The following is a 15,119-nucleotide window of genomic DNA, read 5'->3' on the forward strand; positions in this document are numbered from 1 at the left end:
CAACAGTGAGAGGCCCGCATACCACAAAAAAAAAAAAAAAAAAAAAAAAGATGTGTTACACGTATACAATGGAATATTACTCAGCCATAAGAAGAAACAAAATTGATTTATTTGTAATCAGGTGGATGGACCTAGAATCTCTCATGCAGAGTGAAGTAAGTCAGAAAGAGAAAAACAAATACTGTATGCTAACACATATATATGGAATCTAAAAAAAAAAAAAAAAGGTTCTGAAGAACCTAGGGGCAGGACACGAATAAAGACGCAGACTAGTGAATGGACTTGAGGACACGGGGAGGGGGAAGGGTAAGCTGAGAGGAAGTGAGAGAGTGGCATTTACATATATATACACTATCAAATGTAAAGCAGATAGCTAGTAGGAAGCAGCAGGGAGATCAGCTGGGATAGCAGCCGGGATAGCACAGGGAGATCATCTCTGTGCTTTGTGACCACCTAGAGGGGTGGGATAGGGAGGGTGGGAGGGAGACACAAGGGGAAGGAGATATGGGGATATTCATATACTATAGCTCATTCACTTTGTTATACAGCAGAAACTAACACAACATTGTAAAGCAATTATACTCCAATAAAGATGTTAAAAAAGTAATGCTACCTAACCTCTTGTGAATAGAAAACAAACACAGATAAATGAGCTCTCTTTGTTTCCCTATTGGCACACAATGAATTACATGGCAGGTGACAACATAAAATTCACAGGAGCATGTGGAACAATAAGAGGTTAAAAAAAAAAACCTCATAGGAACAAAAGGATGGAAGGGAGTTTGTTTCGGCATTAGCAAGTGCTTTCTTCCTAGCTGTTTCCCAACTGGTCTCTATCTATGAATGCCACATTATCCTGTTATTGGAGGATAGATTTTTTGATACTTGCATTTTTCACCTCAATGTTTATAAAACGATTATTACTAAAAGAGTGGAAACATGTTTTAAGGCAGGTTGCCAAATGAAAATTCCAAATTATGACTTTGTCCACAACTGCACAGACACTCAGAAAATGACAGGTTAAACTCTGATGTTTCATTTATTTTTTTAAAATATTTTTTGATGTGAACCTTTTTTTTTTTTTTTTTTTTTTTTTTGCGGTACGCGGGCCTCTCACTGTTGTGACCTCTCCCGTTGCGTAGCACAGGCTCCGGACGCGCAGGCTCAGCGGCCATGGCTCATGGGCCCAGCCGCTTTGCGGCACGTGGGATCTTCCCGGACTGGGGCACGAACCCATGTCCCCTGCATCGGCAGGCGGACTCTCAACCACTGCGCCACCAAGGAAGCCCGATGTGAACCATTTTTGAAGCCTTTATTGTTTGTTACAATATTGCTTCTATGTTATGTTTTGGTTTTTTGACCCCTAGGCATGGGGGATCGTTAGCTCCCCGATCAGGGATCAAACCCGCACCCCCCTGCGTTGAAAGAGCAGAATCTTAACCACTGGACCGCCAGGGAAGTCCCTCTGATATTTTAGAATCACTTAGCTATATTGAGATGAGAAGGAAAGTCTAACTCAACTGTGTTTAATAAGGTACCATGTTAGAAGTCCTAGTTGCGTTCAGATGCTGATTTATATATATTAACTCTGTGGCTCAGGTCCATAAAGCCATTTATAGAATTAGCATCTTTTGAACACACAAGTTTTTTTTTAATTGAAAAAATGATTGTAGAAAGTTTCAGATACAGGCATACCTCATTTTATTTCTCTTTGCTTTATTGCACTTTGCAGATACTGTGTTTTTTACAAACTGAAGGTGTGTGACTATCTTGTATTAAGCAAATCTATGGGCACCATTTTTCCAACAGCATTTGCTCAGTTCATATCTTTGTGTCACATTTTGGTAATTCTTGCAATATTTTAAATCCTTCACCAGCAAAAAAAATTATGACTGACTGAAGGCTCAGTTGATGGTTGGCATTTATTTAGCAATAAAATATTTTAAATTAAGGTATGTACATTGTTTTTTTAGATGTAATGGTATTGCACACTTAACAGACTGCAGTATGGTAAAAACATAACTTTTATATGCTCTGGGAAACCAAAACATTTGTGTAACTTGCTTTATTGCATTTATTTGCTTTCTTGCCATGGTTTGGAACCGAACCCGCAGTATCTCCAGGGTATGCCTGTAAATCCATAAACACATGTAGTATCTGAAGCCACTACAGACAGTTGGGTACCACCACTTTTGGATAAATTTCTATGGATTTCTATCTTCCATATAATGTGCTTTAGTGGCAATGTATCAGAAGTATCAGGGGTAGTAGCTGTCCTTGTGCATTCCACTTGAAATGATCAGCGTGGTGTGCCAGTTGGAAACACAGTCTTCCTGCCTACGACCAATAGCAGTAGAAAGCCCATCTTACTTTTCTCCAGAAACTAGTTTAAATAGGGGTTAAGAATCTAAAGAATAAAATAAGACAAAAAGGCAGGATTAAGGTATTCCTTTATTTTCCCAAAGAACCTGAGTTTATGGTACAACTAACAGTACATTTTTAGATAAATAATTTCCACAGGGATCAGAAAAGCTTAAATTGCATGTGGATTAAGTAATGATAAAGTTTGTAAAGGAAAGGGCTATACAGAAAATATTCCTGCATAAAAATGAATATGACCTCAAAGAAGCAAAACTAGCACTAGCTATGCTATCTGTATTTAGGTAAAATGTCCAAACCTCAAAACAAAATATACTACTAGATTAAGTGTCTCAAAGCTTGCAAAGATAACTTAAATGTAGTAAAAAGGTAATTCACGTAGAGATCTTGTTTTATTAATTTTCCAAATCACATCATGAACTGATATTTTTATGAAATATTTTGCAAAATAAAAAAATATAGGTAGTTCATTTGTTTTCAAGTTATTTCACATTTTTATGTTTCAGTTTCTGTTAGAATGTGCACAATGGAGTGATCAGTCAATTCAAATGTAGCTGCCTTTTGATAAATCCATAACAAAAGAATCTTATGATTGTGTTTGCTAAAGATATGCTGTTGGTAACACTTGTTCATTTAAGATTTTTTAAATGTCTCAGGTGTATATTGCTTCTTATTCCTTTAGTGGTTATTAAGGTAAAGGGCAAAATGGCAACCTTAGTAATTATAGACCTTGGAATTACTTATTATTTTCTGAAAATATATATCCTAAAAGTGAATGATGAAAGCTCTGCTTGAGCTTCTGATATTCTTTTCCGAAGGTGGAAATTTGAAAGAGGGATTATTTCTATATCTTTTTCCTAGATGTAGTTTCCATCAAGTATCATTCAATTTGAACTTTTTTTTTCTTTTTTGTTTTCTCCACACACTTTTAAATTTCAGTTATTTTTTGCTTCATTAAAAGGAATAGAAGGAATTAACAAAAGAAGAGCTTTTTCCCCCCAAGACATCAGAGATAAATGCTAGAAAAATACAAGCTACTTGAAGCTTAGAAAATATGAGCAAGAAGGGTCTCTGCGTAATTTCAAATCTTGATATATTTAAGTTTAATTTTCTTTATTAGTGATAAAACATTTCATTTTTGAATATATTTCATCTTGAGGAAAATAGGTTTATTCTAATGTATTGTCAATCTGATCATCTAAGTATCTTTTCCATGATCTCTTTTTATCTTCTGAAAACCTTAGAAGTTGAAAAGAGGACATGATTTGGCATCTGAGAGTAAATGCCTTGAGGTATTTTTTAAATTATGAAAACTGCTGACTGAAAAGTAAAAACAGATTTTGAAATAATTTATTTTCAGAAATATTGGCAGCTTATCCTCTGCTTTCAAATGAACAACATGGTAGGGGTTTGTTTCTGTTTCAGAGAGACAATTTAACAGTACCATTTCCCTGTTTTAATAGAAAAATGAACATTGAATAGGCTCATAATAACAGTTTTAATAAATTCAGATCATCATCTCAGGATATTAATAACCTGATTTGTTTTGAAGTATTAAATGAAGAAATATACTGGGAAACAGAAACTTAGCAAGTTTTACATATCAATCATAAAATACTGCAGAATAATTTTTAATTTATTCACGCTTTTATTAATTTTTTCATTCCCATTCTTTCATTTACTGATCCTTAACTGTATATCAGAATTCAAGATCAGTACTAAGCATACAAAATTTATTGAGACAAAGTCCTTGAGTTCAAGGAACTCATAAATTACTGGGTAGAAGTTTAACGTGAATTGCAAAGCAGTATAACTGCTGTGTATAGTAATTTTCACAAGGAGCTGGGGAAACTGAGCAGAAAGAGGAAAAGCAGGAAGGACACAGAAAATGGTTCACAGAGAAAATCATTTAGAATCAGATCCTGAAAATGAGTAGAGATGACCATTAAAGGGGCAAGAGAGGTATGTCGGGAAGAAGTGGTACTCTTTTTTTTTTTTTTTTTGCGTTACGCGGGCCTCTCACTGCTGTGGCCTCTCCCGTTGCGGAGCACAGGCTTCGGATGCGCAGGCTCAGCGGCCATGGCTCACGGGCCCAGCCGCTCCGCGGCATGTGGGATCCTCCCAGACCGGGGCACGAACCCGGGTTCCCTGCATCGGCAGGCAGAGTCTCAACCACTGCGCCACCAGGGAAGCCCCAGAAGTGGTACTCTTAACAGTTTATAAACATTTCAAAATATGCAAAAGTTTTATTGTCACTGGAGTATAAAATGCAGAAAACTGCTAAAAGGTAAGTCCTACTAAGGAATTTGGGTTTGACTTCCACAGACTTTTGGATTCCAGAAGCATTTTAAGTGAGAATTACACAGTCAGCTTTGAATTTCAGAACATTAGTTGGCTGTGGTATCGAGGAATAACTGGGAGAAAATATAAGTGATACAGAAGTGGTAAAAAGAAGTAAACTAATAGGGAAGTTGAACAAGAAGGGGCATCTCAGTATATTTCCCCATTTCTGACTTGAGTTTTTAGGGCATGATTGTGCCATTAATCAACCTAGGAGGGTTAAAAACAGGGGAAAAAGCTTTCAAGAAGAAAGTCCTTGAAATATTGATCCTTACCAATATTTATTAATTACCTCACATATGTAAGATACCATGTTGCTCGCAAGAATACAATGGAATATAAGGAACATCTTTGATATATATATATATTTTTTAGCCTAGATGGGGAGTAGTATATAATTTAGCATGTAAAATTTCAGAATAGATATGATAGCTTCTCAATGAGTGCTATAGGTAGTAAACCCCAAATATAGTCAGAGAATGAACAGATTGTATTTACCTTAACAGGTGGGAAAATTAGTAAATAGATTTATAGATGAGTAGAGGAAAATAAGTCTGAATGAATGGATTTTGCATTCAAGCAGAAGTCTTGAATGGTGGGCAAAAGCATTATACAAGAAAATAATTACAGGTTTTTGTACAGGTGAGATCTCGAGAGGTTTGGTAAGATTAATATAGCAATGTATAGGTGGTATTTTGTGCAGTTAGCTGGAAGCAGGAACACCATTTAGACTCTTAAAATAACACAAGTAAGAGATGTATGTTGAAATGGGTTGACATTTCTCCTTTTAAAGGGTAATGATACTTTCAGGATTCAGAGGAACTCATTTTAACGGAGTAAAAGATATGATAGTTAATAATTTACTTTTTCCAATATGATTATTCCATCCCTTTCCCCAAATAATTTTTCTGTCGATCTGCAGGGGCAAACTTATTTCCACTTGTATTTAAGGAGAAATGAGAAGAGGTATACAGGTTTCGACATGTCAGGAAAAATTATGTAACTTGTGACAGTTAGAAATTGAAGGTACCTTAGAGATCATGTTATTTAGAGCTTAATTTTACAAATAGCAATGGAGGGGCGGCTTTAAATACTTGTCAAAGATCAAAGAATGAATTAGAGGCAGATTTGGGAATAAAATGAAACTGTTCCCTGTCCAATCTTTTACTCTACCAATTTAGATCTGGGGGGAAGAGATTCAAATAAAGAAAAAAGAAAGCAAAGTGTGAAGACTTCCAAAGAATTTGAAATATTCAGTAACGTAAGTTTAAATTTGAAGATAATGAATAAATAAGAATCCTTCTGGCCCTTAAGATCTAAATGAACTTACCCTGAACCTCATCCGTATTTTAGTGCAGGAATTTAAAATGTTGCCTAAGTTCCCATTAATTGTCAGGGGAAGAAGGCAGGCGGACAGATACTCATGCTCTCTTTTTTTTTTTTTTTTTTAACATCTTTATTGGGGTATAATTGCTTTACAATGGTGTGTTAGTTTCTGCTTTATAACAAAGTGAATCAGTCATACATAAACCTATGTTCCCATATGTCTTCCCTGTTGCGTCTCCCTCCCTCCCACCCTCCCCATCCCACCCCTCCAGGCTGTCACAAAGCACCGAGCCAATATCCCTGTGCCATGCGGCTGCTTCCCACTAGCTATCTACCTTACTGCGTTTGTTAGTGTGTATATGCCCATGACTCTCTCATGCTCTCTTAACATCCTTTGCCTCATGCCTCCTATTATTTCTTCTGTCCCGTATAGAGCTGGGTGTGACATTCATTCCCTTCTTTGTCCCTCTCCAAAACAAAACCTCAAAAAAATACAAAGATCATTGTAGATTTTCTTGAAAAACTGAAAGCACTAGGAGATCTCATTGGCAAACATCAAGACAAATAACAATAGAATTTAACTCAACATTGCTTCTACTCCTCTTTAGCTTCTTTTCCCACAGAGTGCCCCAGTCTTTCTTCATTCCTTTGTTCCCAATCCACCTGGCTTTTCTCTTTTTTATTTTTCTTTCTGGTTTTCCAGAACAGCAAGCCCTCTGTGCCAGACCTTAGCCTCCTCCACTGAAGCCTTTCAAGCAGCATATGGGGGCCCTAGTGAGGACTGCTCTCCTTCTAGGCAGCTTCCTGCTGCTGTGTTCTTCATCTTACTTCCAAACCAAAGAAAACATTTATTTATTCAACAACTTCAGAGAGACATACTAATGAATATCTCTATTATACTAGATAAAGTGCTAGGAAGTGGAGCTACAGGAGTGAAAAAGGCTCCTGATCTCAAATAGAATAATAATTAAAAAGAAAATATTGTAAAGTGTCTTTCAGTTTAATTAACCAAGTAATTTATATGCATTTAATAGCACAGGATCAAACTTGAAGATAATGAATAAACAGGAATATTTTTGTCTCTGAAATCTACATGAATTCACCCTAGACTTCAGCCCTATTCCAGTATAGCAATTTAAAATGCTGCCTACTGTTAATTAATTTTTTGATTATTTAAGTCTCCTAACAATTTCATGGATTAGATAAGAGAGGTGGTATGGTTGACATTACTCAGATTCCTCTACCTTAAGCTTTTAGGTTGGAATTCTTACCAATTCATGACTAAAATTTCACTTTGAGAAGAGAAATATTCTAAGGAATGATGCCCTGTACTACTCTTTCTTTAACTTCTCCTTTGATTTTTGAATGGAAACTAAAACCCTGGTAGAGTTAATGACTGTTTTACCTACTACAATTATTCAAATGATATCATTTCTATTATATCCTGCACAAAGAACTAGTAAGTGTAAAACATGAAAAAAATCATCATCCATCCACTTTAGTTATTAAAGCCTCTACTATGCATTTTTGTTTTCATGTTTCCTCAATTTTTTAAATACTATGATGAAGTCAATTAAAAGTAAGATAATGCTGGACATTTTTTTTTAGAAGAAACTTCGTTCTCAGAGCTTATTTGAGCATTGATTGATCTTATCTGGTACCTAAGCGGCTGCATTAGAAAATTCCTTGATTTAGTGAAGAGAGTTTTGATTAATAAAATGCATTTAATATTTAACATTCAAGAATATCTTTTCAGTGTCTAAATTTCAGATTTCAAAATTCAGCATGAGACTATGTTACTTGAAGCTATGACATTTTGGGAATAGAGATTTCACATATTAATGAGTAGACCCATGCTGGGACATTAACTCTACAGATACAATGTGTACATCTTCTGTGGCTGACTTTCATAAAGGAAATTGATAGAGAGAGGGAATTAAGAAATACTGAATTCTTACAGTGAACCAAATATCCTATTTAATTAAAACCTAACCCAAACTGCAAGGTTGGCATTACTATACGTATTTGTATCAATGGAAATTGAAGTTTGGAGAGATTAAATAACTTGCTCAAGGTCACTTAGATGGAATGAAGCAGCTGGCATTGCTTCCCAAAATGGCTAATTTCAAAGTTCATAGTGTATCCATAAGAAAACCTGAACTCCAAGATTCTAGCCTCATCGATAAGGTATTTACTTTCTCTGAGTAGAGCATCCTCATTTTTCAAGTGTAAACAATCTATTATCTACATATATTAAAAATGTTGGTGAGAAAAAATTAGATAATTTATATAAAACTAATATTTCAAAGCATAGAGGTATTTTTGCCTTGCTTGTATATATATTACTGATCACAGGTTCTTCTACACAAACCCAATAACCCCATAAAATAGTATCTGAAATTAACCACAGTAGAATTCATGAAGCTGATGGCTGGAGAGATGCTATATTTCACAGAATTTTTTTTTCAGTTACTATGAAGTTGAGGACCTGGGAATACCAGGAATTTTTGGTTTCCTTTTCTTGTCCTGCCTTCTGAAGCAAATGCCTTCCCAAAGGATATATGGAGGCCAGTGGGTTGATAATGAGTAGCTTAGAGTATAGCACTTAGAGTATAGATAGCCATACTAGTAGGGATACATAAATTTATTTTTAATGATGTTTTTAATTGGGTGAGATTATTTTATGTTAGGCATTTGTAAAGAGTAGCATCCTAGCGTATGGCTAAAACTGTTTTTAAGTATAAAGTAGGACCACAATTCATATATACTCTTTCTTCTTTCTAACAAAAAATATGCCATTCTTATTCTTTTGTTTAAAGGCTAGAAATTATCCTATGAATGAGATCCAGTATTTTTTGACCATGAGGTTTGCCTGCATCATTTTTCCTGACCATGACAAGAGTTAACAGTCTATGTTTCTCTGTATCTTATAACATTGTCATCACTTTAAATTATCTGAAATATCCTTTAGCATCTATACAATCAAGCAAAACTGACATTGTGCCCTTTTGAACAGTCCTTTTCAAAAGAAATAAAAAATAAATATTTATTTAGTCAACAAGTTTAAATATACATATTAATAAATGTCTATGTTATGTTCCTTTTTCTCCTTTTTCTGTCCCTCTTCCTTTTTGGTTTCCATGGTTTCTATAACTTAAGCTGTGAGAATTCATAATACATTTTTTTTTTCCTGAAGTGAGGATAAAGCAGATCTTTTTGTTCCAAATAAATGTTGACTAATGGTTAGATTTATCAGGTAAAATATATGATGCCCAGTTAATTTTGAATTTCAGACAAACAACAAATGATTTTTAGTATAAGTATATCCTCTGCAAGTATTGCATACTTATACTAAAATAAGATTTTATGTTTAACTGAACTTCAAAATTAATTGTGTCTAATATTTTTCATTGCTAAGTCTGGCAACCCTACCAATAGTCTGATGTTTGTAAAATTTTCCCATTCATGGGAAATATATATTTATATATTTTTTGATTATTTAAGTCTCCTAACAATTCCATGGATTAGATAAGAGAGGTGGTATGGTTGACACCTCTCTTTGGGTATGGCCCAATGGTTGGGCCATTGATGGAGCAGCCATGACATTCTTACACCGAGATGTTTGAAGATGTTTAAACCAAAAGAAAATAAAGTTTATTCTGAAGGGAATGATCTCATTTATGTAAAACTACAAAAGAAAAAAAAAAAAGAAGGCTGTTTCTTCATCATCTTGAACGAGTGTTTTTGCATTTGATTTTTGGAAAGGAAAATCATTTTATTTGCTCAGTTAAATTAGAAAAAGCTCTGTCAACCTGGAAAATCAAATGGAGTCAATAAATGGAAGTTTAGATAGAGTATCATTCAACTACCTGAGCATGTGACCTCTTCAGATAACTATGATCCCAGGTGAAGTCCACTCTAATGAACTCAAGCCATTCATGGTTTTAGATTGAGCCTTAATTCCAGAAAGATCAAAGTAAGGTGCCCTGTTCTCTGTAGTTCGATGATCACTCTAACTAAAGGCTAGTGCTGCTTGTGGGCAAATTGCTAAATGCCCTATGGACCTATGTCTTGAAACAATTAATACTATACTACATCAGAGCTCACTCTCCACATTTTCATTCAAGCTTTGCTGCTTGTAGAAAGAACTGAATATTGTGACCTGTACCTCCCTCAAATTCACTTACCTGGAAATAAAGAAAAGGGAAGGAAATGGATCTTGCTCTATGATCAGAAGGTGAAAATTCTCACTCAGTCTGAACTTTTATAAATAAGATCATTTTAAAAAGGGTCAACACGGTGAAACTTAGATTTACCCTCCTTGGCCCTTCACTACCTTAAACTCCTTTTCCAATTTTTCTCTTTTATTTTCTGTACTTCTATTTTCAGTTGTCCCATTTTTAGAAGAATATTTGGTGCATAACAGTAGTAATGAAAACCAGTGTGTCTGTACACTTGCTTATACTGACTCCTGGATTCACGTTATCCTCAGGCACTGAAGGAGCAGTGTTCGGGCACTCTGTTGAAACGCCTCACATCAGAGCAGAACCTTCCCAAGACCTCAGGTAAGTCCTGGCATTTATACCTGTGTCATTGTTTCCACCACTGATGATGGTCCTTAATATATAAAGAACTAAAGCAGAAAATATGCTACGTAACTGTATAAAGAATTGACATTCCCTGCCTACATGGTAAATAGATAATTGGATATTTCATTGAGGGTAAGAAAATGTGAGTTATTATTCTGTCCTTCTGTATATTTTTCCTTTACAAACATACAATGGATATAAAATAAACATATCGGACAGGAGGAGTGTAGAAAAAGAAAAGAAAAGGCAGTTATAGAGAATGTTGAGGGGAGGACTAATAAAAATAGGGATTTCAGAAAATCTGATACAGATAATGAAATATGTGGCATGCATAGGCATAAAGAAAGGGGAGGCAGAGAGTGAGAGAAAGCTGTAAATAGTCAGGGAGGCTTAAGTAGAGGGAAATCAGAAACAAATGTAAACAGTGATCAGTAAAAGGCAGAACTTAATTGCCCTGTGATATACTCCTCAACTTAATATTTCCAGTGGAATAAGCTCCATCTGTCAGTCTGAGAGGACAACATTATAAGGTATTCTCCCCTTATGATTATTCTCCCATAATCATGGCAATCACTGATAAAAGTTGAAATACTAAAATCTATTAACTTATCTATTGTTCTTAATTCAATAAATATATATTTAATATATACTTTATATATTTTATATAAAATTATGCCTATTATAATAACTTGTGGTAATCATTTTATGATATATACATTTATCAAAATCATTATGTTGTATACCTTAAACCAATACAATGTTATATGCCAATAAAAAAGATGTTTCCTCTAATTAATTTCAAATAGGTATCTTTTTTTAAACATTTTTATTGGAGTATAATTGCTTTACAATGGTGTGTTAGTTTCTGTTATATAGCAAAGTGAATCAGCTATACATATACATACATCCCCATATTTCTTCCCTCTTGCATCTCCCTCCCTCCCAGCCTCCCTATCCCGCCCCTCTAGGTGGTCACAAAGCACCAGGGTGATCTCCCTGTGCTATGTGGCTGCTTCCCACTAGCTATCGGTTTTACATTTGGTAGTGTATATATGTCCATTTGCTATGATATGAAAAAAGTCAACCCATATTGATATAAAAAACTAAATTACATATTTAAAATCATTTTTAAAGCTGAATTAAATTATTAACCTGACAGATAGAGTCTTTGTCTTGAAACACAATAAAATATTACGCAAAATACCCATTTTATTTCATAAAGAGCAGGCTCAGCCCTTCCTTCTTGGATGAGTGGAAAAAATGCTCAAATAAAAATAGAAAAATAAAGTTGAAAAATGCTAATTTAAAAAAAAGTCATACTTTGGACTTCCCTGGTGGTGCAGTGGTTAAGAATCTGCCTGCCAATGCAGGGGACACAGGTTCGAGCCCTGGTCCAGGAAGATCCCACATGCCACGGAGCAACTAAGCCCGTGTGCCACAACTACTGAGCCTGTGCTCTAGAGCTCGCGAGCCACAACTACTGAGCCCACGTGCCACAACTACTGAAGCCTGCACGCCTAGAGCCTGCGCTCCTCAACAAGAGAAGCCACTGCAATGAGAAGCCCGCACACGCCAAGGAAGAGTAACCCCTGCTCGCCACAACTAGAGACAGCCCGCGCGCGGCAACAAAGAACCAACGCAGCCAAAAATAAATAAATTTATTTTTAAAAAGTCATATTTTTACAACAGTAAATATTGCAGACCTTTATAGTTCATTGATAAAATTCCTTTAAAAAACTCAGTTTTCCACTAGTTGAGTAGCCCAGATTCAAACAAGCTAGTTAAGAATAACAGGAGAAGGTGCCCCTCTTCATGCGATCAGGCATTTTTTAATAAGACAAATATAATAATTATTTACTTTATGCTGAAACCCCAAGGATTTAGGAGGGTTGAAGAATATGTGAAAACAGTGTCTCATAGTGTGTTATAGTCTTGATTTATGACTATTCTCATTTAGGACCTCTACATTTTTGTATAAATTATCTTTTCCTTCTTTACTTAACAAGGTTGTGTTGCCACTAGAACGGGATCTACGTCTTCCTTGCTTACCTTTAGTTCAATAACAGCCAGCCACTGTATCTCACACATAATAGTTTTATTATAATTGGTTAACGTGAATTACTGAAACTTAGTAAAACTGAATAATGAGGATGCTAAATGCCTGTATATAAGGAATGTGTTATCATTTGTTTTTGTATTACTAAGACATGTGACTAACATTGATTCCAACTGTTTTTGAGCTGTGTTTTAACATAGATACCAGAGTTTCATTCAATAAAAAAATTGTAATTACTAAGTTCTAAAAGAAACTTTTTTTTTACTTCTAACGTTTTAGTAATTATGTACTCGTTTCACAGATTTTCATTATGAAAAGCCTATTGCCAAAAAAGGATAAGAACCAACTGCTATTTTAATTACTTTACTGACATGTCTCAACATTCATAAGTATGAATGTGAATTAAATTATAATTAGTATATCATGTCTCCAGTTTTTATTTTCTAATTATTCATAAATTATTTAAACATTGACCTAAGCGAGGCTTAGCTGCTAGTACTAAAAGCAGCTTGGCAGCCCCCAAGATGAGTGGTACTGATCTAAATTCCAAAACAGAAACAGAAGCAAAGCACAGTAATGACGAGGTTATTCAATTATTCATTTGTGTACTGAAGATTAAAAGCAGTGTCTGAGGAGAGCCTTACGAGTCTTGCTGACAATTTTCCTTTCAGGGCAATAAGAAGTACCCTTAGTTGACACCTAAGTCTAATCAACAAGGTGACAGCAGTTGACCAAGTAAATAAAATGTAATTTAGGGAGTAATAAGCCATGTTGTCTTTGATTTTGCTTTTGTCAAGTATAAAAGACTTTAGAAAGAAACATTTCAAAAAGTTTACTGTAGAGTTTAGGTAATATTTTGGTGTGGGAATGTAGTAGATTGCTATAATTTATTTACTCAACGGCTGTTTGATGAATGCTTGCTATGTGCCAAGGTCTGTGCTAGTAGTCTTCATGTGCATTTTAACAATACAGGTGTAGATTTTCTTTAATTTTTTTTAAGGTGATATTGTTTTTCGGCAGGGACTTATTTGTTAAAAGGCTAAACAACAAATAGTAAGGACATCATAGCACTTTGCCTGAAATAGTCCAAGTATAAATGTTTTTTATTTTTTCTTAAATTAATATGTAGCTAAATTATTATAGCTCAATAGGATTTCTGCCCTCTTTGGTGGGAAGTGATGAAATCTATAATGTAATGCCCATTGTCCAAGGATTGTTTGGATCTGAGTTTTATTAACTGCTCCAAGAATAAGGCAAGAATTTAGACTTTGGTTTAGTAAAATGAGTTACTATTTAATGACATAATTGGTATCATTTCCATTCTTGTATGCATATAATTTAAAACTGAAATGTGAGGTTTGCAGGCTCCAAATTAATCTCTGGAAACACACAGCTTTGATTTACATAGTTCCCGTGTTCAAGGAAAAGCCACCATTTATTAAATGGTAAGGATTTTCCCTGAGACAATTTGTCAATAAAGGGGTAATATACTTTACTGGTATTTTTCCACCTATGAGAAAAAAATGTTTATAAAGTAGTATTTTTCTCTTCCCCACTTCCCTTCCCCAAACCTCTCCTTCTCTCCCCTTTTCCCTCTTCCTTCCCTTTCTTTCCTCCTTCCTTTCTTTTTTTCTTTCATTCTATGTATGTGTTTGTATATTAGAGTTTGTAGCAAATGTGGGTAATGAGAAGCTTGCCTACCCTTCCAGTCATGGGAACAGGGAGCAAAAATTGACCTAGGGATTTTTTGATCTAATTTTCAGGAAGAGACCATAAGGGGTGTGCAAGTGGGCAGGAAACAATACAAATGGTGGAAACAAAAACAATGTGATTTGTAGCTGAAAAAAGCTCAGGGTAGCCCTAAGTGATAAGACAGTAAAAGTGGTAAGATAGTATAAGAACATATGTTCAGGTCACAGTTTGCATTGGATTTTTTTTTCTAAAAACACTTTTCTGTGCAATTCTCCGTTTATTTCATCCTTGAAATGGCAAATAACGAGTGTCAACTCTGTCTCTGTTACTGTATTAAATATTTAGCAAGAACAAGGCACATGATACTCAAGTTCTGCTTAAGTTTCCATTTAGTAATTGCATCGTGCAACTTAGTTTAAGAGAAGTCTAAATCATTTTCTCAGAATGTTGAGAATTCTGGAAATCTAGGCCACTCATTTTCAAATTTGAAAATTATGTAACACCTTAAAAACAAAATCTTGTTATGGCTTCGGTATCTAAACACCAAAACTGAATTGCTTGGAAAAAATAGGCAGCAGAGTGACTCGAGTTCAACATTAATCCTTCTCTCTACTATAATCCCTGGATACCCACTATAAAAACTCCTCTGAAATGCACTGCTGTGATTACTATAATGCTATAAAAATGAACACAATTGTTCTTCACTAATTCCAGTGACTAATTGCATAGAAATTCAC

At 34.9% G+C, this 15,119-nt stretch overlaps 1 protein-coding gene across 3 annotated transcripts in view; it reads left to right on the forward strand.

The window, feature by feature from the left end:
• Nucleotides 1–15,119, forward strand: part of SGCZ (sarcoglycan zeta) — a 915,455-nt gene that overhangs the window by 881,416 nt on the left and 18,920 nt on the right. For all 3 annotated transcript variants that reach the window (XM_030832087.2, XM_060291683.1, XM_060291684.1), the window contains one exon: nt 10,538–10,610. In XM_030832087.2, coding sequence (XP_030687947.1) covers nt 10,538–10,610 — 73 coding nt within the window. The remainder of the gene's footprint in view (nt 1–10,537; nt 10,611–15,119) is intronic.

This window comes from Globicephala melas, chromosome 21, assembly GCF_963455315.2.
Source record: "Globicephala melas chromosome 21, mGloMel1.2, whole genome shotgun sequence".
Taxonomy (NCBI): domain Eukaryota; kingdom Metazoa; phylum Chordata; class Mammalia; order Artiodactyla; family Delphinidae; genus Globicephala; species Globicephala melas.